General features: G+C 32.4%; 3 protein-coding genes across 5 annotated transcripts; 1 reads left to right on the forward strand and 2 right to left on the reverse strand.

Moving 5' to 3' along the window:
• Nucleotides 1–59: 59 nt before the first annotated feature.
• LOC122526203 (ribosomal protein S6 kinase 2 beta) lies at nucleotides 60–4545 on the reverse strand. The gene is made up of 13 exons (XM_043649436.1): nucleotides 4237–4545; nucleotides 3883–4077; nucleotides 3719–3800; nucleotides 3481–3641; nucleotides 3143–3249; nucleotides 2869–3046; nucleotides 2622–2787; nucleotides 2373–2528; nucleotides 2009–2268; nucleotides 1676–1924; nucleotides 1358–1596; nucleotides 1014–1275; nucleotides 60–904 (listed from the first exon to the last, which is right to left on the reverse strand). The coding sequence occupies exons 1-13, from the start codon at nucleotides 4288–4290 to the stop codon at nucleotides 779–781; spliced, it is 2235 nt and encodes a 744-aa protein (XP_043505371.1). The 5' UTR covers nucleotides 4291–4545; the 3' UTR covers nucleotides 60–778.
• A 674-nt stretch (nucleotides 4546–5219) lies between these two features.
• LOC122526205 (tumor suppressor candidate 3) lies at nucleotides 5220–7719 on the reverse strand. Of its 2 annotated transcripts, XM_043649440.1 has the most exons (9): nucleotides 7550–7719; nucleotides 7114–7292; nucleotides 6935–7052; nucleotides 6716–6856; nucleotides 6510–6650; nucleotides 6289–6439; nucleotides 6046–6211; nucleotides 5824–5864; nucleotides 5220–5485 (listed from the first exon to the last, which is right to left on the reverse strand). In XM_043649440.1, the coding sequence occupies exons 1-8, from the start codon at nucleotides 7631–7633 to the stop codon at nucleotides 5849–5851; spliced, it is 996 nt and encodes a 331-aa protein (XP_043505375.1). In that variant the 5' UTR covers nucleotides 7634–7719; the 3' UTR covers nucleotides 5220–5485; nucleotides 5824–5848. The 2 variants fall into 2 exon arrangements, with proteins under 2 accessions (XP_043505375.1, XP_043505374.1); XM_043649439.1 differs by lacking the exon at nucleotides 5220–5485 and having other exon boundaries at nucleotides 5660–5864; nucleotides 7550–7718.
• Nucleotides 7720–8254: 535 nt separating this feature from the next.
• LOC122526319 (myosin-9-like) lies at nucleotides 8255–14310 on the forward strand. Of its 2 annotated transcripts, XM_043649667.1 has the most exons (16): nucleotides 8294–8312; nucleotides 8448–8497; nucleotides 9495–9673; nucleotides 9757–10056; nucleotides 10164–10388; nucleotides 10475–10951; nucleotides 11044–11226; nucleotides 11306–11434; nucleotides 11675–11869; nucleotides 11944–12077; nucleotides 12169–12529; nucleotides 12614–12835; nucleotides 12917–12982; nucleotides 13058–13158; nucleotides 13231–13369; nucleotides 13735–14310. In XM_043649667.1, exons 2-16 carry the CDS (start codon nucleotides 8452–8454, stop codon nucleotides 13930–13932), a joined length of 2955 nt encoding a protein of 984 aa, XP_043505602.1. In that variant the 5' UTR covers nucleotides 8294–8312; nucleotides 8448–8451; the 3' UTR covers nucleotides 13933–14310. The 2 variants fall into 2 exon arrangements, with proteins under 2 accessions (XP_043505603.1, XP_043505602.1); XM_043649668.1 differs by lacking the exon at nucleotides 11306–11434 and having other exon boundaries at nucleotides 8255–8497.
• The last annotated feature ends 11312 nt before the right edge of the window (nucleotides 14311–25622 follow it).

Below are 25622 nucleotides of genomic sequence, written 5' to 3' on the forward strand. Positions count from 1 at the left end.
AACATAATGCTGACACATATACATATAATTGTAAGACATTGATTTACATAGATGTTAAAGACTTTTTGGAACAATTTTATTAATATTGAAATATTCTACATAATATTAAAGCTGATGAGAGACTGTAAATGAATAATTTCTTCTACACTATAGATGTTTAAAGCTTATGAAGAAAAATTATAATTTATAATAGAACGTCCATATACCTAATTTTCAACATTGCACGAATAATACTATAGATTCATATCAATAAAATATAATCTTCTGTTATATTTAGATTTATATTCACTTATAGACTTATGTGTGTGTGTATATATATATAGTCTTATTTAGCAAGATTGACGTAGGAAATATATTTTAAAAAGATTGTTTTTCCTTTGTTTTTTTTTTGTTTGTTAAGAATATAGGAATCTTTGACTAAAACTTAAAGATTTAGGCATTAATATTAGATCATTTTAAAATGTCTATATATGGCAATATGTATACGTACATGAAAGTACGCAAAGGTACTAAATGAAAATGAAAAGTATAAATAAGTATCACATTAAGTTCACTGTCACTGATTTGTAAACGCTTCTTACATATTTTGTACATAATTAATTTAATAATAATAACAGTGATAGTGCCAATAGAAACATTTAGCTTCTCTTTTCTTGTACTTTAAATTATCTGGCTTGTACATGTCAAAATTTCCTCTTTAAAATTCTTTTAGGTAATCTGTAATTCCTTCTTTTTTTCATCTCTTTTTGTTTTATCTAACTTACTTTAAAATTGAATTTTAAATCTCTGTAGGACCTGGTTTAGCTTGTGTTCTACGACGTGCTAATTCTGATAAAACTACAGGCCCGATATGAGGTGATCTTGGACTACTTGACATTGCTCTGTATGTTGCTGCAACTGCCATCTATAGAATTTAAATATATGAAATAAAATGAATAATGATTACACACAGTAATAAATATTAAAATAAAGTACAATTTGTGTGTTGTGTGTGATTTTATATAAGAAAATACCTTTAAACTACGTGGATCTGCATTGATGTCAGGTAACATTTTTTGTGGAAGATGATGACGATTTGCAACCCAAGGATATTTTAAAATAAGAGCTGCTGTAGGCCTACGATTAGGGTCGACGTGTAACATTCTCTTGACCAATTCTTTAGCTTCCACTGATATTTGACACCAAACACCGCTCTCTACATCTATATATCCAGGTCCAATGTGATTAAGTATATCCGTTGCACTATCCCCTGGACTATTTCGGAAAGGAGTGTATCTATAACAAAATATTATATTTAATGAATTTGCTTTTATATTTTATTATGTGTTAAATCTTTTTAAATTAATAAATTTCATACCCAGCTAGCATAATATATAATAAGACACCTAAAGACCATATATCACAAGCAGTGTCATATCCTTGCCGTTTTAATACTTCAGGTGCAACAAAATTGGCTGTATAACATGGCGTCATTAATAAACCATTTTCTGCACGTAACTGTTTAGCAAATCCAAGATCACATATGCACAATGTACTTGGATCGCCACCAGGTTTTGAAAATAATATATTTGACGGTTTCAAGTCACGATGGACTACCTGAAATATTCGATATTTAGATTAAGGATATATATTATTAATAGAAATAGTTAATTAAAATAATGAGATAAATACTTACTCCATTATCATGTAAATAATGAACTACACTAGTAATTGTGTATATCACTTCGGCAGCTTCCTTTTCTGTAAAATTACGTCTTTGTAATAATCGATCAAGAAGTTCCCCACCTCGCAAAAGTTCTAACACAAGATAAACTCGTCTATCGTCTTCGTGAACAGTCCTTAGGGTTACGATATGTGGATGCCTTCCATATCGTAACAGTATTTCTATTTCCTCCGATGGATCTCGTTTTGTTTTTTCAATCACCTATTGTAAGATCATTTTTAATTATATACAATAAGTATAAATTTAAATAATTATATATATATATATTAAATACAAATAAATTACCTTAATAGCATATTCAGTTCTAGTTGCCTTATGAACCGCTAGATAAACGGTACTATAAGTTCCTTTACCTATTTCATGTTTAAATTCATATTCGTCTGTTACTAAAATAGGATTGACATAAGCAGGGACAGTATTATTAATACTATCTAAGTTTTTGTACTCTGGAGATTTTGTATGATCTTCTAGCAAACAGGGTGCAACGAAACTAAATCCACGAAACAATTCATGAGCATTTGCACTAGGAGGTACACCGGGAGAATCTAGAAAAAATAATATTTTATTTTAAATAAGAATATATGCTTATTATGTTAACCAATTCTTCTTCAATTTATCAACAAATTAAAAAAAGATTGTATATTATTACCTTTAGGAGTTTTACATGTAAATTCACTATCAAAATAAAATGTATCATCCTCTCGACTAACAGCTGGTTTGAACGGGGGTCTTATCTCTTTTCTATAAAGAGCATCCCAATCAATTGTTCCAAAAAATACATGGTTTTTAATTTCTTCTACCCCACCTAAGCGAACGTATAAAAACTAATGAAATCAAATATTTACATAAAATATAGATATGATATAGTTAAAATAAAAAATAAATTTCTCGACATTACCAAATCCAAGTCTATTAGCTGGATTTCTTTTAAACAATACTCGTAACAATGCTCGGGCTTCCAGTGATATATTAGAAGGCATGGTAAGTTTAGCTTTTAATATTTGATTCATAGTTTCTTTTCTATTAGCACCTTGGAATGGTAGTGCACCCGTTAACATCTCAAACTGAAAATTACTATTTACTTAAAAGAAATAAAATATACATAAATTTAAGTGATTTTAAAAATATTTTCTATAATAACTAACCATGAGGATACCAAAGCTCCACCAATCTGCAGCATAAGAATGCCCTTTCCCTTTAACTATTTCTGGCGCCATATATTCGATAGTACCACAAAATGAATATGTTTTAGAATTATCCAACGATTGCTTACTTAAGCCAAAATCAGTTAAAGAGATATGCCCTTCAGTATCCAATAAAATACTATGACAAATAAAATGAGTAATAGATGAAATGATATTATTTAAACATGTTAATGCATTAAAATCATTTTAATTTGATTTATAATGAAATACAAACTTTTCTGGTTTCAAATCGCGATATATTATACCAAGTTTATGTATGTGATCCAATGCAAGTGCAAGTTCAGCAAGATAAAATTTGGCATCTTCTTCTGTAAACATGACCTATAAAATTATTTTTAGAATAATACTGATTCTAGTTTCTATTAAAAAATATTGAATAATATATATATGATATAATTGCTACCAATTAATATTTGAGATATTTATCATTCTTAAGTGTGTATTTACAATTGGACAGATTTTGCAACGATAAGGAGAGATATTTGTTGATAAAAATGAAAATTAAAAGAAAAATAATCATACAAATGGTATTTAGTTAGCTTGTTCAATAACCTCTTTGGATAGTCTTGTAAAAAGATCACCACCCCTTAAGAAGTCTAAGATCAAGTACAGTTTGCCCTCTGTCTGGAATGCATAGTGTAGTCGAACAATGAATGGATGCTCCACATCAACCAATATATTTCTTTCCATTTTTGTTCTTACTCTGTCTCTGACTAAGATACCATGATCATAATTAGAGTGAACAATAGTGAAAGAAATATTGAATTGTAATAATAACAACTAAAAATACCTTTTAAAGTTGCCTTTTTAAGAACCTTCATGGCATATAGCGTGCCACTATCCTTTCCTACAACTTTACGAACTAAAAATACCTGAAACACATAATCAACCGTAAAAAGAAATCAAGAAATATAATTAAAAATAATAGATTAAAGTTTAAATTATTTTTTTTACCTTGCCAAAAGAACCTTGACAAAGTACTTTTAATAGTTCAAAGTGAGATGGATCAGCCTTTTCATGACCTTCTCGAACCACCTCACGTACTTCAATTTCATGGGACTCCGAACACCCATTTGAACGTGACTCAATATTTCCTTGAGTAATCATTGTTTCTTCCTGATTCTCATCAGACAGAATTTCTAATCCTTGCTAAAAAAACGAATCAAACTAAAATTAATTGCAATATAATTTTAAAAAGAAAAATTGTTCTTAAACGATTATATATATATATATATTAATTGTAAAGTAATTGAATGAAAATCTGATGAATAGTTAAAGTTAATTGAGTAATAAAGCGAATAATCTTACCTTTTCATTTACATGTTGTTCTGTCCAAGGAACCGTCAGATTCGCTAACGGCATTATACTCACATTTACTTCCAAGGTCGTATAAGATTAAGGAAAATAGTTATGGTACTGTCACTTCACTATAACGTTGCAACATCTAGTTAATGCTAAAAAATATTCTGTCTGATCCATATATAATATCTGTGTATAAAGAATTAAAAAAAGTTCTTCCGTACATTCGCGGTTAGGATTAAGAAAAGCATGTATAATTTATGCGATAAGTATCGACCACAGATAACGAATTAATGCGAACGCTTTTAGACGGGATCCTCCATTTAAACCGGAAGCTTGGTCTAGAGAAAAAGCGATAATGAGAGCGCATGTTTTAAATACAATCATCTACCATCCGTTTGTTAGTATTCATTAAATACATCCGCTAATTATTTAACATAAAATGATTATTCTTCATTATTAGAAACGGACCCTTATCCTCCCATTTCTCCTCTACAACTACTATCAATAATGAATTGTTTTTACGCGATGTGTCTTTTAAGTGACTAAAAATTGTAACGACATAGTCCGAGACTATTTAAATATTTATTATTCTATTTTATTAATTTTTTTACTCGAAAGAAACACATATAACACGTATAATTCATTCGTTTAAGAAATAAATATCATCCTGATAAATTAGAACTCATTTTAATCACTTATTTCTGAATTATTAACATTGCTATACCTGGCGCCATATTTTATATGAAATTAAATTGACAGCAGCGCCACATAGTGTGAGAACAAACAATCAAACTCGATAATATATTAAAATATATTTAACTTCAAATAGTATATGTGTGTGTGACTGACAATTTTGTTCGATATAAAATTAATGAATGAATTAACGGGGTAGATAAGGGTAGATATTTCTTTTTTTATTACGTGTCAAGGGTTAATATCAAAAGGTATGAAAATATTTTTAAGAATTATCCTAAAAAAAACTCAAAAAGTTTCCATTTCTTTTAATGTTTTTGACTTTTAAAGTTTTAATTTCCTTTTGAATACAATTAGTATCCTTACATGTGTGTTATTTACATAAATTTTATTCTATCGATTCAACTTCTGCCACATTTGTTCACAATGATTTTCTTCTCTTAATTTTTTTTTTTTACTTTACCTGTATAGATTTGGAAGAACTCATAAATGATATAATTTAAGTAATTAAATTTCAGTTAAAGGCAGTTGAAATTTCCAGTAATTTTTTTTATATCAAAGTCTGTAAATAAGTAATGTTTTTTTTTATACTGATTATCTCTAGTTTAAAAAATTTTCTATGACCGTCAAGAGTCATGTATTATTTAACATATTTTTACAATACATAAAAATGTATGAACTTGATAATTATCGTACAACATTGATAGAAATGGTTGGAGGCTAAGATACATCATTCTTTTGTAACAACTTTTTAGCCTTAAAACGTGTGCAAAAATTCAACAATAAATCATGTATCGTATCTTTATCTTCACTATAACTCGTGTGCCGTAATATACATTTGTGAGGCCAATGAGATCATGGCAAGATTAAAATTCTCACAAAGATGGGACTTATACGAACCTTATTTTTTCTGTAAAGAATTTGTTCATTTAAACAGCAACCTGTAACAGATCAATTATTCTTCACTGGGGTGGGGTTAAAAGTAAATACTTTGAAATATTTAATATGGAGTATGATAGTAAATTATCATATATTATGGAAACATACTATCATACTCCACAAAAACATGATATGTGTTAAATGTAAAATGAAAACTATAAAATTGATAAGTATCTGACAAACCTGTATGGATATCCTTGAGCCTTATTCTTGAATATGGATAATAGTAAACTAAAGAAAATAGCAACTAAGCCAAAGCCTATCACAGCAAATATTCTTCGTTTCTTAACATCACCTTTCCTTGTTGCAGCTTCGGTCATTAGAATCATTCCTAATACCACTGCCCCATCTTATTATTTTCGTTAAGTTTTATTATATATATATTTGTAACATTCAATTTATTAGATCTAATAAATAAAAGGATACTCAAAACCATAACAATATATGTTTCTAACACAAATTGTCCTTGGGAGGACCCATGAATATATGCCATATTTCCATTAGGTGATTTGTGGACTAATGGAGGTCCTCTGATATGATTCCACATTTGTCCTGATATCATTATAAGAGTGAAAAACTACAACAAGAATAATTTCAATCAAATAATTCGTTCTATTAGAGATAAAAAAAAATAAAATTTAGCTTACCAATGCACCAAGAGCCCAAATTGTTTTATTATAAATTAAATCTAGATTATTACGTCTAACATATAGGAATACTCCGATCAGAACAGAGAACATTATCAAAGTTACCGTACCAGAGTAGTTTGGTGGCCTGAATATGTTTATCTGAAAGAAAGAAATATTTGTAATATAAATATTTTATTATGCAAAGCTTAGACGAACATATTTACCTGAATATCGGTACGTTCTGATATCCATTTTGCTATTGCTTCTGCAGCAAAACCAACTCTTTGTATATCCATAGTATCTGCTGCTTTTGGTTTACCTTTCGATGGAAAATGCATGTAAACTGGGGCAGTATTTAATCTCATCTAAACAAAGAGATTGTTTTTCATTTTTATATTGCATAATTAGAAACTGATTATTGTACATATACTTATATTTAATACCATTTGAAAAACATCTGATCCTTCATCAAAATCTACAGATGCAAAAAACAACTTATTTGAATAAGACTGAGAATATCGGAATGAATTAGCAACTATTGTGAATTCATCATTTGCATGTCTGGAAAAAATATAATCATTAAAAAAAGCCTTTAATAAATAAATTATTATTATTTTTTTACCTGCAAATTTGACACTGCCTTTGAGGTGCCATAGCGGTAAACATTACAATAACCGAATAATTTCTTGGGGTATTTTTCACAAATTCCTTAAATTTTGCACCGTTAAATTTAATTACTGGTCTCCTAATGGCCATTTCTGTTAATTGTTGTACACGTTCGGCTAACGAGGAACTTTGACTCTAAATAGGATATGTAATTTACACAGTTTAGAGGTTATGAAGATGGTGATACTATTAATATATATATAATCACTTAATTTATATCTTATAATTTCATATTAAAATAAAATAAACAATTAAATTTAAAGGACAGTTAATAAAAGTAAAATGAAATTTCATTTAAATTACGTCAATAATTAGAATAAGATTTAAATATGACATGAATATGACATTTGAAAATAGGATAATATTTATAATAATAATTCTTTAATTCTTACATTTTTCGTTCTGTATTGACAATTGACATAAGTTAAACTTATTAGCACAATCCCGAGGAATGTAATATAATATTTCGACATCATTTTAATAGATTTTGACAAGATAATCTATCAGAAAAAGCAGTAACAGCTATGTCTATCACGGCACGCTAGTACAGTAACTATACATATGACATGCTGCTCCAAAAACCGATTGGTCTGAACGTTGCTACGTGGCACTACGTGTCACCCCTTTTTCTTAAATTTATTGCATTATTACAAAATTAAATAATAATGTAACAATGTATAGAAAAAGTATAACACACATAAAGTGTTAAAAAAAAACAAAACGAATATTTATAATATAAATAAAAATATTTTTCTATATTTTATCTAAAATTTGAGAAGCATTTTGTCCAGATATTTCAAATAATTTACCAAAGTAATACAATACAAATTTTATTAATATTAATATTTAAAATTAATATAGTATTTTATATAAAAAAATGAAAGTAATTTAAAAAGATTCAATCTGAAAAGTTAGTGGCAATAAATCATATACACACATCCCTGCATATTGTGACCCCTTCACGTCGCTAATTGGACGCCGGTCGAATAACTAGACGCTGATTGGTCAATAACGTAACCGTCATTTCAAACATAATAAAAACCGGTGGACTGACCCGCGCAAAGAAACGTTGAGAGAAAAGAACGTTGTATAAGACTTGTGCAACTTCACATAAGCCTTAGTTTTCAAGGGGGATGGACGTCTTAATGGAGGAATGTATAGTGTTTTTAATAATCAATAACTGTGTATATTTGAATAGACATTAGTTCGTTAACGCGCGTTATATATTTTTAATCTTTTTATTAACAATTGTTTTAACAATTATTTTATCAAATATATTAAATATTATAGTGATATGTCGTTCGCAAAAGCTAGAATTCAACGGTTCAATGATCTTACAAGTAAGTTATTATCATAATCGTTTACTTTTTTAAAAAATATTTAAAACAATTTAACAATTAATGTCATCATCTTAATAAATAACAATCATTATTGTACATCACATTTAAATTAATGTACATTAATTCTGCAAGTTAAATATTTGAAATGGAAGCTATATTATGGCGGGAAAATTGAATACTTTCCTTTACAATATAGTATAATACTTTTTATTGATTTCTTTGTTTAATTAGATTGTTATATATATAGGTAGAGTTTCTATAACTTATTGAAACAATTAACATTAATGCATAAACAATTTGTATACATGTGTTATAATCATTTTAAAATATACATTATAATAATTTATTTAAATTCTATTATAATTTGTTAATATTATTTGTTCTTTGATACTTCATATTATTTTATTTTATAAAATTTTCTAAAAATACAATAAAAACAGTACATTATGCAATAATGATACTACCAATCGTTATATTTTTTAGACCATAACAAATATATTTTTCTAATTTTTACAATTAATATTGCTCATTATTACAATTGTATGTACGTTCTGCGATAAATGTTGATCTTTAAATGTTTAAAAACGGAGTGGGGGTTTGCTAGGGGGAAGGAGGGTGTAAGTAACGACAAAAGAAAATATTTTATCGTAACGACAAGAAGGGCCGGTCGAAAGTTACACCTGGTACCTTCATGGCTCAACTACTACTTACATATTCCTCTAATACAAACATACAGCTGTCTCCCATTTGGAGTCTCCCCTTGCGAAGATGCGTCAGGAGGAAATCCTTTTGATTCCACCCTCCAATCTTAGTTTTAACGTGTTTCGTTAAAAGAATAGGATACCGACCCTTTGTCAATGCAAGGAGTATGATGTCATTATAACCATTTAAATGTCTTTCCTCCTTTTAAATATAAATTTTAAATAAAAATTCTACAATCAATGTTTTTCTTATTTAAATGTGGAAATTGAAAATATTTATAAATGAATTTTTACAGATAAGGTACCACCACCTGGTACATATGATCCAAAGTTTGGCCCAAAAGTAAAAGGGCTTGCAATAGAGAAAAAAGAAAAATTTCAGGATAATATAAGTGTAACGAGCAATAGCACGGAATCGAGTTTATCTGTTTCCAGTAAGAGCAGTAAACATCAACTACCTGGAAAATTTATTGCTGTGAGGAAATATATTATTTTATTAATATATTATAAACTATATTTTTAAATAATATAATGCATAAGTATATTTTTTTTTTACAGCCACAATGTGTCCGAAAACGTGTTGTAGTCAAACCGATGAATACAAATAGTATGAAGGAAAAATTGAAGTCTGGGAACCAGACTAACAGTAAAAGTGTTAATAAACAGCAGTATAATTCAACGCATCAGTTGTTGGAGTTACAAGTTGAGTGTGAAAATAAAAATAGAACTATACAGGAACATGAGAAACAGATAGAAGAGATGAAAGGAGAAATGTGCAAACTTGAAGTGCAAATAGAGGAATTACATAAAAAACAAATTGAAGTTGAGGAACAACACAAGAAAGATATAGAAACTATGGTAAACAAATAGTAATTATTTTTTTTCTTTTTCTTCTCTTTTTTTCTTTACATTTGTATTTCTTAAGCTGCTACATATAATTTTGTTAAAATTTTGTTGTTTTATAGGCTAAATTACAACAGGAAGTTTTAGATAATCATGATGAAAGACATCAAGCTGAAGCAAACGAGCTTCGTTCTAAGTTCTTCGATATGTTGAAAGAAAAAGACGAAGAAATAAAAACTAGAAAAAAATTGGAAAATGAATTGAGAAAACGTGTGGCTGAGTTGTCGGAAAAAATATTACATTTAGAATCAGAGATGGCCAAAAAGACAGAAATAAATCAAATAATGGTAATTAATGTTGAATTTTTTAATATGATAACAAACTTATTATGCATTATTATAATATCAAATGATAAATATTTTTTCTTAAATAGATACAAACATTAGAGACAAAAAGTGAAGAATTATTGTCCAAATTAAAAGCAGTGGAGGAAGAACGTAACATTCAAATTGATTTATTAGAAAAAGAAAAATTACAGTTTACATTAGATGTAAATGATTTGACAGAGAACAAGTGTGAGCTTGAAGTTAAATTAGAGAAGAGGCAGAATGTTATTTTAGAACTTCAAGGGCAATTATCCGCTCTACAATGTGAGTTAGACGAATTAAGAGCAGAATATGACAAACTCGTAGACGATTCCATGATGCAAAAGAGTGAACTTATTCAGAAGCATAATAAAGAAAAGGAAACATCAATGAATTGGTTTTTGAAAGAAAATCAAAAACTTGAACAGGAACACGAAAAGACAAAAATGACAGTAGTTAAATTAGAAACCGATTTAGAAAAAGTGACTGAAACTAATACCTGTCTACAACATGAATTACAAGACATGAAAAGACTTTACACAGATGTGAATATTTCATTATAGCAGTTATTTTTAATTCGATCTTAGTTTAGCACTTTTAACTAAATTAGATTTTTTCTATTTTTTTCCTATAACAGGTAAATCAACGGTTGATGCAAGCTCACAAGGAATTAGAAATTGCAGAAGAAAAACATGAGCGTCTCTTAAAAGTACATAAGACTGAAATAGAGGCTTTAAAAAAGAAACACAGCGAAGAGAACTTAGAAATAATACAGCTATTAGGGGAAACTAGAGAAAATTTCTTAAATGAACTAGAAAGTGTAAGTTATTGACAAAATAATTTTGTTGTTTAAATTTCTTTGGATAATTATTATGACATTTATGTTTTTGTTCATATAGTTGGCTGTAGCGAAAGATAAAAAAATGCTTGATCTTGAAATTACCTATCTTTTGACGAAAGATGATTTAGAATCTTGTCATCATCATAGTGAAAAAAAGTTTAAAGAAATCGCCGAATATGACGCAAAAGTAAGCGTAAATGTTAAATATCGCCTGACTTAGTATTTTATTTTAGAATTTCTTAAAATGTTTATTTATTTCTTTTTTCTAAAGAAATTTTTACAAAATTGAAATATTATATGACTTATTAGCATGTATCGTTTGTCTTGGTTTGCTATGATCTTTGAATAATCAATTTTTATTAATGTGAATTTAATTGTTTTTATATATATATATATATTAATACTTATTTATATAATAATAATCTAGATAAGTACAATGATCAAAGAAGCTACATCTGAAATCGAAGAAGAAATGTGTCTCAATGATGAGAAATGTAAAGAACGCTTAGCAAGAATAGAGAGTGAACGCGTTGCATTAGAAGATAAGTTAGCATTAAAAGATGCAGAAATAGAAAAACTTTCCTCGATTATTGAGGAATTGAAATTGTCTACTGAAATTCAGGTATTTATTTTAATTGAAAATATTAATTCCACGTATACATTTCTTGTAATTAAATTTCATAATACATATTTCAGAACAATTTTAGTATTAGTCTACAGATAGAGTTAGATAGAGTAGAAACTGAATTGGTAGATAAAAAAGCAGAACTTAGAGCATTGAAAGACCAGATACGTTCGGAAGCTGCAGAATTGGTGTCTAGAAGAAAGAGGTATGTAATACAAAAATGACTCTTAACATATTATATATATATAAATATATGTAAAGTAAATGTTTATATAAATCGTATATCATATATACAGGTTTGAAATAATTATGACTGAAAATAAAGCAGCATTTACTGCAGTTTCGGAACGTTTAGCACAGAGTAACGCCGAAGTAGAAAGATTGCAATATGAATTGAGACGTTCAGAAAATTCTTTACAGGAACATCGAGAAGCACTTTTTGCTATGTATAATAGTTCTCAAATATTACAAAATTATACAAAACAATTAGATGCTAACAGAGAAATCGTTAATCAAATCGAAGCAGACAGTATATCTGAGTGTGAATCTATGAAGAAACATTACGAATTAAAAATCGACGAATTTAAACAAATAGCGACCAAAGAAATTAACCTACTTCGTGAAACAGTGAAAAAAAAATCTAGCGAAAATGAAGAGGTATTATTCTATCTCTTTATGAGACTGAATTAACATATGTGATTATCAAGTGATTAAGTTTATTTTTTTATCTATTTATTTTAGATGAAGATACAACTAGATAATATGGCTAGTACTTTGTGCACTACACGAGATATGTTATTATCTTTAGAACAAGTAAACGATGAACGGGAAATTGAAATTTCCCGATTGGAACTTGATAATACTAAACTTCAGGAACAATTAAAAAAACAAAAAAATTTCACCGAAGAATCCATGGAACTTCGTTCAAAGTTACCTACGACATGTAGTCCTATCGTCGAGAAAGTAAATATATTTAAATTAAAAATATATATACTACTATTATAAGGGAATGAATATATCTAATCTAGATTGTTCTGTTTTTAGCCGAATTGTCATATTTTAGTACAGTCAAAGAAAGAGAGATTAGAAGAAAAGGATCGATGTGCAGATGTAAATAATATATATACATATATTATTCTCTTATTGATTTGATAATAAAAATTCATAATCCATTATGTGTTTCAGAACAGTGTATTAATCGAAAAGGAAAAAGAAGCTCGAGCTCGCGAGGAGAATCTTCTAAAAAATTTAACTGCTGAAAAAATACTTCGTAAAAACGCTGAAACGTAAGATGATTATTATGATTATCAATACTTTGTAGGGAAACAAACAAATAATTATTATATTTTATAATATAGAGAACTCAAGACATTAACTAAAAGTAATAATCTACTTCTAAAGGAGTACGAAGAAATAAATGAAACATATGGCCACAATTTTAAACAAAAAATTAAGCATATTGCACAGCTAAAAAGCACAATTTTTGGACTGGAACAGGTGCGTTTATTCATTATTGTCGGCCTTGCGATTAGTTTGATTTGGACGTTTTTTCCATTGATTATTAAGATCTGTTATATAACATTTAATCATTTTTCCAAATTTATTTGCATTGTAATTTTTACATTATTTCTTTTTTTTTTTTAATATAAAGATACTTTATAAATTTTATTATTATATAAAATTAATGTTCATTGAAATAAAAATGTTTTTAATACGAATGATTTTGTGTACTATCTTGTTTTGCCTACTATATTTATTATCATTCGCATTATTATTCGTTTTTGTTATTTGAATTATATATAAGTGTATATTATATCTAAGGAAATTGTACACAACAATAAGTAGGTGAATTTATTTTTTAGGAATTACTATCTAGATGCACGCCACTGGAGCAGCAACAACAAAACGTCACAGCGGAGAAGGTAAAAACTCAACAAAAGCGTTCACAAACTAAAGGGAAAGAAAACGTGATAGGAGGAGGAGTTTCGAGAAGTAGTCACACCACACCCACATCTTCGCCGCATAAATCATTGACGCCTCTTCGAGATAGAAACGAATAATTTAGTTAAAGATTATGACCAAAAAAAAAACAGACTTTGTCAAAATAACACGTGTAAAAATAGTTTAAGCACGTTCCTCCTCTCCCCCCTCCCCACAATACATAAGATTTCGACGATAATCGTTAATGTATGATATTTGATGCTTTAATGTTTTATTTTCCTTTTTTTTACTTTAATTATCGAAAAGAAATGATTGATAATTATTTAACGTAAAAATGAATAATATATAAAAAATACCAAGAAGTATCCCATAGATCCTTGTTCTCATCAACGTCGATTATGTTTATTTTGAGAATATATATTTTATACGACTCGTACTATTACTAAAGCATATTCATTTTTATATGCGTGAAATTAAATAAAGTTTTATTTACGCTACCAATTTGTTTATATTTGCAACAAAAAATTAATATAGAAAATGACTGAGGAAAACTAATTAATAAGAAAAAGTAATAAAAAATAAAGTTACATTAGCAGAAAGAACAATAAATTGGAATCCTGCGAATTGGAGGATAATAATAAAGTCGACCTAAGTTACTAACATAAGAAAAGGAGCCATCCAATTCATTAGAGTTTATTATGCCTAGTCGCGTATCTTGCGGCTTTAACACAGAGAGGCCAGCACGTTATGCATTCTCTCTCTCTCCGTAGTCTTCTTGACACCGAAGTAATCATTATACTCTCTTCTAAGGTACTTTGAACCTACTCTAAGGTCAACAAGCGCATGAATTTTAAACGTCATGATCCAATCATGTTTCTAAGACTTTCGAATACCCAGCCGCCCACACCATAAAGAAGAAGGTGTAATAATTTTCTAAACTTAATACCTGCTGTTAAATAACATCCTTTGTAATTGTAAGGAAAAAGAAATATTATAAACTATACATGATATGTACTTGGAGATACGAACATATAGGTATACTATGAAGAAGATAATTAACAATCGAACGGGATTCATAGAATTTTTGTGGATGCAAGCTCAGGATGATGGTACCGATTCTAATGAAAAATCGATCTTGTCTGCTACGAGTGACCCTACTTTCACAGTTGACCCCATTCCATGCTCCGTATCCGAGTAACGCAGTCTACTCTAGAAGGGCCCTGTCTATCTCTATTCTTCGCGACGTCGAGCGAAGCACCCCTATACGTCCGGGTGAAGAAGAAGAGGGAGGTAGAAAGGGGGTTGAGAGAGAGAAAAAAGAGAGAGAGAGAAAGAGAAAGAGTGGAGCACACCGAGGAGCTGTGCAAGAAGAGATTTCTGCAGAACTATTACCGGTTATTGCTGAAGTTTCCGAGCCAATGGAGAGTCGATGGAAGGCTGATGCAGGACCACCTTAAGAGGCTACATGTATACAATATATATATATATATATATATGTAAGTAATAGGTACGTAAGTGTCTGCTACTGCTGTTGCTGCGTGACGTGACCAAGTGCGAACGAGAAAGGGTTTGAGCGTGAGAGCTTTCTTCGAAGAACGATAATTACCCCCAGCGGTCAGTCGGAACTGAACTGGCTACGGGAATACGAGCTCCCCTTTCGACATACCAGTATCTTGCATTCTCCGGGCTTGCATTAATGATACCATGTATGGTAGATTTTCCGAAAATCGATATCACTAATCCCATGAAACCCGCGGTCAACGTTACTCTGTCCGTCTACCTCTTTTCGCGCCTTTCCACGCCATACATAATTAGATCATCAAGTAAATGCTACTATATCGTTAGTCTATCTATTGTAACATGTATCAAATGATTGATTACATAAAATCGAATATCAACCTTTATCTATTATTATTTAATTAATATTCATATAAGATTAATAGTTAAATATATGTGTGTGTATGTGGTGTGTGTAGATAGGTAGGTATGTAGAAGTATTATGTGTAGGTTGAATAAAAGAGTGGATAATAGCATTGAAAAATTTCTTTTGAAATCTTACAAACACGTCCACTTGCAGCCTACGCTTACAGGAACGTAAGAAGGATGGAACGAAGAAAGGAAATAAAGAGAGGAGTCGTCAATTCGATCTTACTGCGATCAGGAATGGCAAATTTAATAAAGAGTAGGGGGATGATCTCTCTCGAGGAAAAACCTTTGCCCTGTGTTCTCCAAGGAAAATCCCAAGTCAATCGAAGTAATTCAGGACCCTCTCTCTCTCTCTTTCTTTTTTATTTTTTTTTTTCTTATGCGGCAAATACCTTCTCGTTTTTCATAATATCGCGCAACGTATTAAAGTGACAAGATTGGCTCTAAGAGTAGAAATAGGAGGAGGAGGAGAAGGAGGAGGAAGAGGCACGAGACGGTTTGAAACTCTGCCGGTGGCTGCAAATGAGTTAGTCGAAAATCAGGATTAAGTGCGTGGGAAGTTTGAGTAAATCCCGCGTACTTTACTCGAGGCGTCTTTGCGAATGCAACAAAGAGAAAGAAAGAGAGAGAGAGAGAGAGAGAGAGAGGTGGAAGCTGAGGGATGAAGTAGAAAGAGAAGGGCTCCTAGTAATCCTACACGTGTGACACTGTAATTAAATATTTGTACAACGTCGAGGGTTCTGGCATAAGTTTGTGTACTAGTTAATTAAAGGGGCAATTAACCTAATCGTATTATATGCCTTCTTCGTTAGGAATACATCTAAACTACGACGACGAGGATGACTAGGTCCGATCGTCGTTTATATCATTAATTTTACTAATGAATATAGAAATAGGTATACATATACCTACTTACAATTAGATATATCTTCATAAACGACACTTTGAATTAATGCCGATCATTCGAATTAGTAAACGTTGTTCTCTCTCTCTCTCTCTCTCCTTTTACAAATGGAATATCTTTCTTTTCGACGATGACTCGTTGCGTGCAGAAAAAAAAAAAGGTTCTGAAGTTGACAGGTAATCCGATAGCACGAGGGTAACTTCATCTCACGATCAATCAATCGGATTACCTCTGACAAAGTAAGATAAAAATGAATTTTACGTATCTCTTGTCGTTCTTATATTTTAATCTATTAATCGCACGCACAATATTATTTTTTGATTTATTTTTATTATTAATTATAAGATAGATGTGAATTTCCTTATATATATATATATGTGTGTACCTAACCGACTATAAAATTATTCTTGAGAATGATTTAGAAAAGAAACCTAGTGCAACACGTTGCGCACACATACACATGGGTACAGGAACGGTATTGTTCACGCTTAGAACGTTGACCTTGCTTCGTAATGGCCTTGAAACGGTCGTATTCTTATTTATCGAGATGGAAAATCTCAGACTATTTGAAAGATCTAATAAGTAAAACCCTGTTGCAATATCAAGAACTTGGTGGACAAACTTTTAAATATTAATGATAATATAATTTTATTTATATATGTATATGTACATACATTTATTTTTAAAAGTTAACAAATAAATTGATCAAACTATTTGCCATTTTTATTTAGGACATGTAATTCTATTAAAGAAATAATAAAGGCAAATAATAAAAATGCGTTTAAATAATAAAAAAACAACTAAGGAAATAAATCGTGTACCAATTTTCTCAAAGTTCATCGTAGTCAGCGTGGGAGGAAAAGCAAATGTGAAAAGAGGAGAAAGAGAAGATGGAGCCGTTATTCCTATGTACTAGCAAGATTGTGGCTCTTATCCAAAATGGACCGTACAAGAAGAGCGTATAGCGTTAATTTACGTGTAAAATGGATACACCTTAGTCTACGTAGAGAGATACGCGAATTCTCCTTCGTTTCCTTCCGTTTTCTCTGCGTGGTTGCTACAAGTCGAGCAAGAAAAGCAAGACCCATTGCAGATTAAACGATCGGTGAGATCTAAGACCACAAACATACACATATACCTAACATAAAACACGTATACACATTCTATATGGTACGCGTGTAACTTGTACTTAACCATGTTAATATTTGTCTATCTTATTTTTGTATATTACAGATAGGATGTTTTGAAGAAAATTGAAAATGTTTGCTAGGCTAACACGATTAGGCCTAGCATTGTTTAAATATTAAATCTTATTGCTTATTGCACTGTATATGATCCTAACAGATTCCTACAATTGTGTAGTATTCAATAAAAATTCAACGTTTTTTTAAGATCTGACGGAATCCCTTGTAAATTATTTAGATATATATATATATAAAAAAAAAGAAATATAATAAAGAATTTGAAAGATTTATCGGTGAATATACTGCGATAATATCCTAAATCGAGTTGGAAAGAAATGACGCCTTAATCTTCTAAATTAATCACCGTGTGCTTTCGTAACCAGTGGATTTAGCGTCCTTTATCCTCTACGAAAGCGACTCCGTTCGTAGAGAGTTTACCCTCTCTCGGGTGTCACGTTACGATTTTATCGTCGCTCGATTTCTCCTCCGACGAAGCTCGTAAATCGAAAGACAAAGAAGCAGAAGAAGCTAAAAGAAGAGGAAGAGAAAGAAGTCAAGAGATTAGAATTGAAGAATAGAAGGAAAGAAGACACAGTAGCGTTATGCTATCCTTTCTACTCGAATAATTCTAATTTGTTCTAATACCAATGTTCCAGATGAAATTAGAAAATTCCTTGAACACGTTCGGTTCGACAAAAATGTGCTTGCTTTTATGCTGAATTCGGTTGGATTAGAATAGGAAAAGTTTTTAGTAAACATCTCGCATCTCAGGATGCGATTTTCGAGGTTCGTTAAGTCGATTAAGAAAAAGGTAAGTAGAAAGGGACGATAGTGGGCGGCCGAGACGTCTCAAAGTTATTCGTAGTATGGACCGAACAAGAATTATAGGAGCACGAGGGCGAATCGAGGAGAAGAAATGAAGTGGGGACAGATAGATAGAAAGAGAGAGAGAAGGAGAGGGGGGAGGGAAAAAAGATAGACAGACAGATAGATAGAAAGAGTACGAGAGAGAGAGAGAGAGAGAGAGAGAGATGGGAGAAGAAATAAGCGGAATGAGTTCATCTCGGTTAATGCAACGAGCTAAGTTAACTCGTACATCCTTCTTAACGTGCGTATCGCGATTATGCGAGCAATGTTACCGATCAAACGTGTATTACATCTAACCAAAAAAAAAGGAAGAAAGAAAAAAGAAAAAGATCAGCTTTTCAATTCGTACGGAAAAAAGGGAATAAGTTTCGTGACAAAAATTCAACTAATAATATTATCACTGCAAAAACAATTGTATCGATGAATTTCAATTCCAATTCCGACCTATAAATAATTGATTTTTATGTCTGTTATCTTATTATTATAAAATATTGTCTTAATTGGAACACAATTTGACATCACTTAAAACTAGCGTAAGAAGAACGACAACAAACTCATATAGCAAATATCATTACCATTATAATAAATAAAATCATATTTGAATATGTGTGAGTTTGTTTTATCTATGTCGCAATATCGCGAATTCCATCGTCAAAGTAAAATTTCTTTCAGCTTTTAAGTACACGGAGAAGAATCCGAAAGGAAAGATCCGGCTCGCCTCTTTGTTCCTCGTAATAGGCTATTTTTCATATCGGACAGATAAATGGAGAGTCGGCAATATACTTGGTCGTCGTCTTGGTCGTCGTCTTCGTCTTCGTCGTCGTCGTCATTGTCGTTGTTCGAACTCGAATACCATTCGAGAAATGAAGGCCCCTGCTCTTGTGTCCATGGTCCACGTTTTCTCGAACACTCATTCTCTGCTCGCGAGATTCGCATATTCGTTCGTGAAAGGCAAACCTCGCAGGAGGAGGGATTATGCGCGTGCAACCATTATGCGAATACGTAATCCGGTCTCGCGTTCGTTGCTTGTTACGTCATCGAAATATTTTGGACGATGCTGGAACGAAGCCGGTCTCTTGACGCCCACGCTTTCGATCCTGGAAAAAAGAATAAACCAAACGTATTACATATATATATCTATATATATATGCTATATGTACACGTTTACATAACATACTTATATATGTATATATGTATATGTTTATGTATATATTTGACGCTTTTCGCTTTTAAATTCACCGCATCGTTTTATCGCTTCGTTCTCTGGACCCTGGAATTCGCTCTGGAATTTTTATTATTTCGCATAAATAACTTTCTATTTCTCGGCAAAGACAAAAACGACTATGAGACTTTGCCATCTTCTTTTTTCTTCTTATTTCTTTCTTTCGATTTTTATTATTTTTTTCTTTTTTTTTTATCTTTAGGTCGTTTTTCTCACGCTCGTGAATTTGTGTGTTGTCAGAAGGGGGATAAATTAATATACGATTCCAACGTAAAATGATCGTACGGAGAAAATAATTATGAGAGCTTGATGTTTTCTTCTTCTTTTTTCATTTTGTAGTTATTTTCCTTTTATATCAGTGAGTTTACGTTAATTAAGAAAATAAATGAATATTTTATTCTCGATATAATATAAGATCGTTAATAAGATTATCTCATTATTACACAAAATTAGTATTTTTGAAAATGAACTTTCATTCGGCCTGTAGTTTTTATTGAAAAATAAAATTAATATCCAATTCGATATAGTTATCGATTCGTAGAATAGCAGAACCGTAATTCGTTGTTTACGTAGAGAAAAACAAGAATTGTGTCTACGAATGCGGGAAGGGGTTCAATATTGTCCAACCGATCGTATCTTTTTCTCTCTTCAATGAATATCACCATCGGATATAACTGTTTATACAGTGATCGTAGAAAAAATATGTCCGATGATAAAAAAGTCGAGTCGAGTCAAGAACAAAAGATGAAAGAGCTTAGTAAACGTTTCATGAAAATAATTTCATTTCATCTATGGTTATAGTTATATTATATCGACTCGAGTAATATGAATAGAGAAGGAGGTACGCAACACGTATACGTATTAAGGATAGGTAAGCACATAGAAGGGAGAAGCATATAGATAAGTCCTTTGAATTTTTGGCCTGGGAGCGTCTAAATCCGGTAACAAACGCTGCGATTCATAACCGTTGTTTACGAGGGACTATAAAGATTCTTGGGTAGGAAGCTGACGCTACTACTATGATGAGGAAGAAGAGTGGTAGTAGTAGTAGTAGGAGGAGGAGGAGGAGGGAATAGGAGATGGAAGAGGACGCAGTGGAGAGGATCGAGCGGAAGAACGGAGACTCTTGAGCGAGTAGAAGTCTCCTTCTGGAGTGGCTCGCGCGTTCTAAACAATTCCGTGATGCTACTGCGGCAGGGTTTGCTGGTGGTGCTTACTACTGGTGCTGCGGTTGCCGTTGCACGTTGCACGTACCCGTTCTTGCGGGAATAGTAAAGCTCCTAACATCGATGGAGAAGAGGAGTGTACTAGTATGTATATAGTATATACGTATGTATCTACGTACGTATGTATGTAAGTATGTAAGCATGTATGTATGTGCTGAGGCGTACCTACTTCGCCGAAGAGTCGAGTTGAGAGAAGAAGAAGAAGAAGAAGAAGAAGAGGAAGAAGAAGAAGAAGGTCGCACAATAGGAAGGAAACATGCCAGGACGATTTATCGACGTGCTACTATCAAAATTCCTTTGAAAATTTCAACCTTAACCCTCGAGCATTCTCTCTCTCTCTCTCTTTCTCTTTCTTTCTGTCTGCCTCGTGTTCGCTCGAAATTTTGTATCCCGGTGTTTTCCATTTCATTCAAGTAAAGGACGAAACTTGCAAAGAAATGAGGTCCGAGGTGGGTCGATCACAAAAAGAAGGGGGGCAGGGGTGGGAGATGGGAGGAGAATCGTTTCACCCGTTATTGATCGGAAACGTGGGATGAGAGAAAAAAGAAAGAGAGAGAGAGAGGAGAGAAGGCATTAGGAATCGTTTGGCGCCGATAGGATGATTTCGTAAATCGTACGTCTGACTATGCCGTTACGCGAATTCACGGAATTACCGGCGGGAGTCCGTTAGCATTTTATTCTATCCGGAACGGGATCGAGCACATCCGAGAGAACTAGAACGTTTTTCGCAGAATCAATGGGGAAAGAGAATAAGAGAGAGAGAGAGAGAGAGAAAGAGAGAGAGAGGTAGAGATGAAGAGGGATAAAGTAGAGAAGGGGTGGCTTTAGTCAGAGGTTTTTCCATGAAACTTTCGTCGTCGCGTTACAAACGACGCTTTCCGATGTCCAATCCGTCCGATCCGGATTTGCCGGCAATTTGTTTCGTTTTAACGCATTAAAGATTAATTCTGCTACGTCCTTTCTTTTTCTTTTTTCTTTTTTTTTCTTTTTTTTTCTTCTCTCCTTTTTCTCTCTCTCTCTCTCTCTCTTTCTCTCCTATTTTTTAGGAAACAAACGTCTGTTCGATTCGTAGACGATAATTCGCTCGTTACAAGTAAAACAATCCCTTTTACGGTTGATATACGACGTGTGTGCGTTCGCGCGAACACCTTATTATTATCGAATAGAATCTGTTAGAGAATCTGTTCTATATCCTCTTACGTATTTTATTATATATATATTTCTATCTCTCTCTCTCTCTCTCTCTTTCCCTAGATTTGTCGAATAGGAAGAGAATTTTGTAATGGACACTGATTTTCTTCTTTACAACGAGCCCGATATGTTCGTTGATTCGAATAGCGAATGGAAACGAATGAGAATAAATACTTGTTAGATGTACATATATACTACACGTATGTATTATATACGAGTATTGAAATGGATTTAAAAAAAAAAAATATATCCATGGCAAATGTTGTAACTCGTAATACGTATTTTGTAACGTTCTATAAAATAATCTGTCTTTCATTTGAATTTAACCATTCGAGTATAAATGTATTTTATTTGTCGTGAAAAAAAATAATGAAATAACGACAAGAAGAAATATATTAGTTTAAGTAAAGAAAAGAGATAAAGGGGGTGGAAAGACAAAAGGCTTGAAGAAGGTGTAAACGATCGCGTAGAAGTTTGGAAGCTGCTCTTGGATAGGAGCCATTTCGTAATTGCATAATCTTTCTGGCGTCTAGCCTGACAAAGGTCTGATAGTTCTAATAGACTCTACACGTTCCTGGATATACACGCTTCCAGTGTCTGTGTCCAGCATCCTTTGGCTTACCTGTATACGCGAACATATACGGTGCGGCCAGCAACCCTTAATGGCTTTAGCAAATGCACGCGTATCAATAGTATACCGTTCTGTGTTTGCATGGATCGTTCGGTATATACATGTCGATATATACATATATGTATATATATGTATACATGTGTGAGAGAGAGAAAGAGAAAGAGAGAAAGACAAGAGAATGTATGCGTACAAAGAACATGATGCAGCGTGAAACGACAGCTATCACCGAAATAGAGCCGAAAACCATACTAAATCCTTTCATCTATCTCTCTACCATCGTGCTTTGCATTGATCCCTAAATCTGTCTTTGGAAATTTGCTTTTTGCACGTCGATCAATTGGAAACGCGAGCCGGAACAAAACACCATAGTGGTAGGAGCGGTGTGCATCCTTTCAATTATTTCTCGGTAAAAATATTCAAGGATGGTTAGAGAACGAAATAATTACGTTAGAAAAGAAATATCTTTATAATTCTCTGCTCTCTAACAATGTTCGTAATTATTTATATCCCGTTTTTCTTACGTATATATAAGAAACGTTAACGAGAAAAGAATAATAAATTTAACGTAGGAGTAGCATTTCCTTATACATTGAAATTAAAATTCTCGGTATGCTCAAAGCCAGCTCGTTTCTACTCCCCCGCGATAACATAAATTTTCACCGGGCCGAATATTATCCACGGCTGACGCATCGGAGCACGTGAAATACTGTGAAAAAGAGAGAGAGACACATACACATACATCCTATATATATACATACATACTAAACGTACGTATATGTCTACATTTATATGTATTAGAAAGTTAGAGTATATACGTATATATGCATATAAATACACATTTACTCGAATCATTCGTCGTGTAGACGGGAATATTATTAAGGGGAGACGTGGGTAACTCGTCGATATCGTGCATGCACAGTCCCATCGAAGAAATAAATTTAACAAGCTTGCCAGGTGGTAACCGCGCGGTCTTCGACCTACCAACTCACCTCTTTCGACTTCGATGATAGGATACGACCTATGCATGCATGTATATACGTATGTGGGGTTAAATGCCGTGCAGCCTTGCAACCTGCAGCTCGAGGAACAAAAAATATGGGGAGAGGGGTGGTAAGCCGTGCACGAAATAAGGGATGCCTGTCCTTTGCACCGTGCAAGAAAGCAAACTAGCTGCAGACCTTTTTTCCGCGAGCCTTCAAATAGAAAGAAAGCAAGAAAGAAAGAAGGAGAGTTAGATAACCGGATCGAAAAGATCGACGTTGAGACTGGTCATGGTTTTCTCTTCTTTGAACAGGAACTCGCGACCTGGTGCCAAGTTCGAGGGCATAGACCGGACACAACACACATAATAGACACGGCTCGTGCGTGTCCGGAACAACTCCAAACAGCAGATATGTACGTGTCTCTCTCTCTCTCTCTCTTTCTTCTAGCTTTTATTTCTTTTCCGCTACATGGCTCATTCCCCGTGAGAGCAGGATTATGATCTCGAGAAAGAGGGAAATAGAAGAGAACGAGAAAGAAAGATATAAAACTAGCTAGAAACGTGTGAACGATTTATGTCGGCTCCTTGGAACTAGGCGCAGCTTTAGGATGCTTAGTTCTCGAGATAAACGATGAGACATTCGAGAATATTTTCCCCCGAAAAGTCCGACACCATTTTTGTTATCCAAAAGAATGTAGAGGTATGATCGAGCAGATGCGCATTTGCTATACGCTACCGATCATTTTTCTTTCCTACCTTCCTTCCTTCCTTCCTTATTCGTTTTCATCGTTCTTCAAAGAAATAGTTTAAATATATTACTATATTTTCTTTTTGTTTATACTCTATTCCTCGTTACGTAGACTTTCCTATGTAAAATTCAATATCGCTAAAATTTCTCTCTCTTCGAATATGTATTATGCATCCTCTTTGATATTTGAACTAAGCGATTTATAAATGACATATCTATTCGTGGAAACGTTATCCCGGTGGGGGCTTCTGCTGTCGCGATCCTACGATTTTGCGTTCTTTTTCGTTTAACGAGATACTTCTAACGGAATAAGCCTCGTGTATATTTATTGTACACTTGTATCCAGCTGCTTCCCTCTCTCTCTCTCTCTCTCTCTCTCTCTCTCTTTCTCTTTCTCTTCCCTCTTTCTTTCTATCTGCGTTGGAAAGTGTTCCGTCGGTAAATGCATCTGGATAAGCGCCAAACGGATACACGTGTGTAATATTATTGTGCATTGATTTTCCGCCATCCAGTAGTCGTTTAGTCAAATTTCTTCTTCGTGGATGGCTTGTAAGCTGTTTGCTGGTGAACGCTCGCGCGCAAGCTTGCATTTCAATGTGTTACTCTTTGATGACTCCTCGAGTACTAAGCGCAAGCTTCATCCTTGAAACTACGATGACTCTTCGTAAGCTTCCCAAGTGTACAAAGAGATAGATAGAGAGAGAGAGAGAGAGAAATAGTTGACAATCTAGATGGTGCAAAGTTTATTTTATTCAAGTTTATTTCTAATATTGATAACACTCTTTCGCGTATTAAATCAATAAATTACATACGAGATTGTTAAATTCTACTTTCCGTGGATCGTTCTAAATCGAATTCGTATTCTTCGTATGGAATGATACTTGTTTACTATCTACAGTACGATTCCTTCGAGTCATCAACTCGAACG

The sequence above is a fragment of the Polistes fuscatus genome, unplaced genomic scaffold, assembly GCF_010416935.1.
Source record: "Polistes fuscatus isolate 324 unplaced genomic scaffold, CU_Pfus_HIC Scaffold11, whole genome shotgun sequence".
NCBI lineage: Eukaryota > Metazoa > Arthropoda > Insecta > Hymenoptera > Vespidae > Polistes > Polistes fuscatus.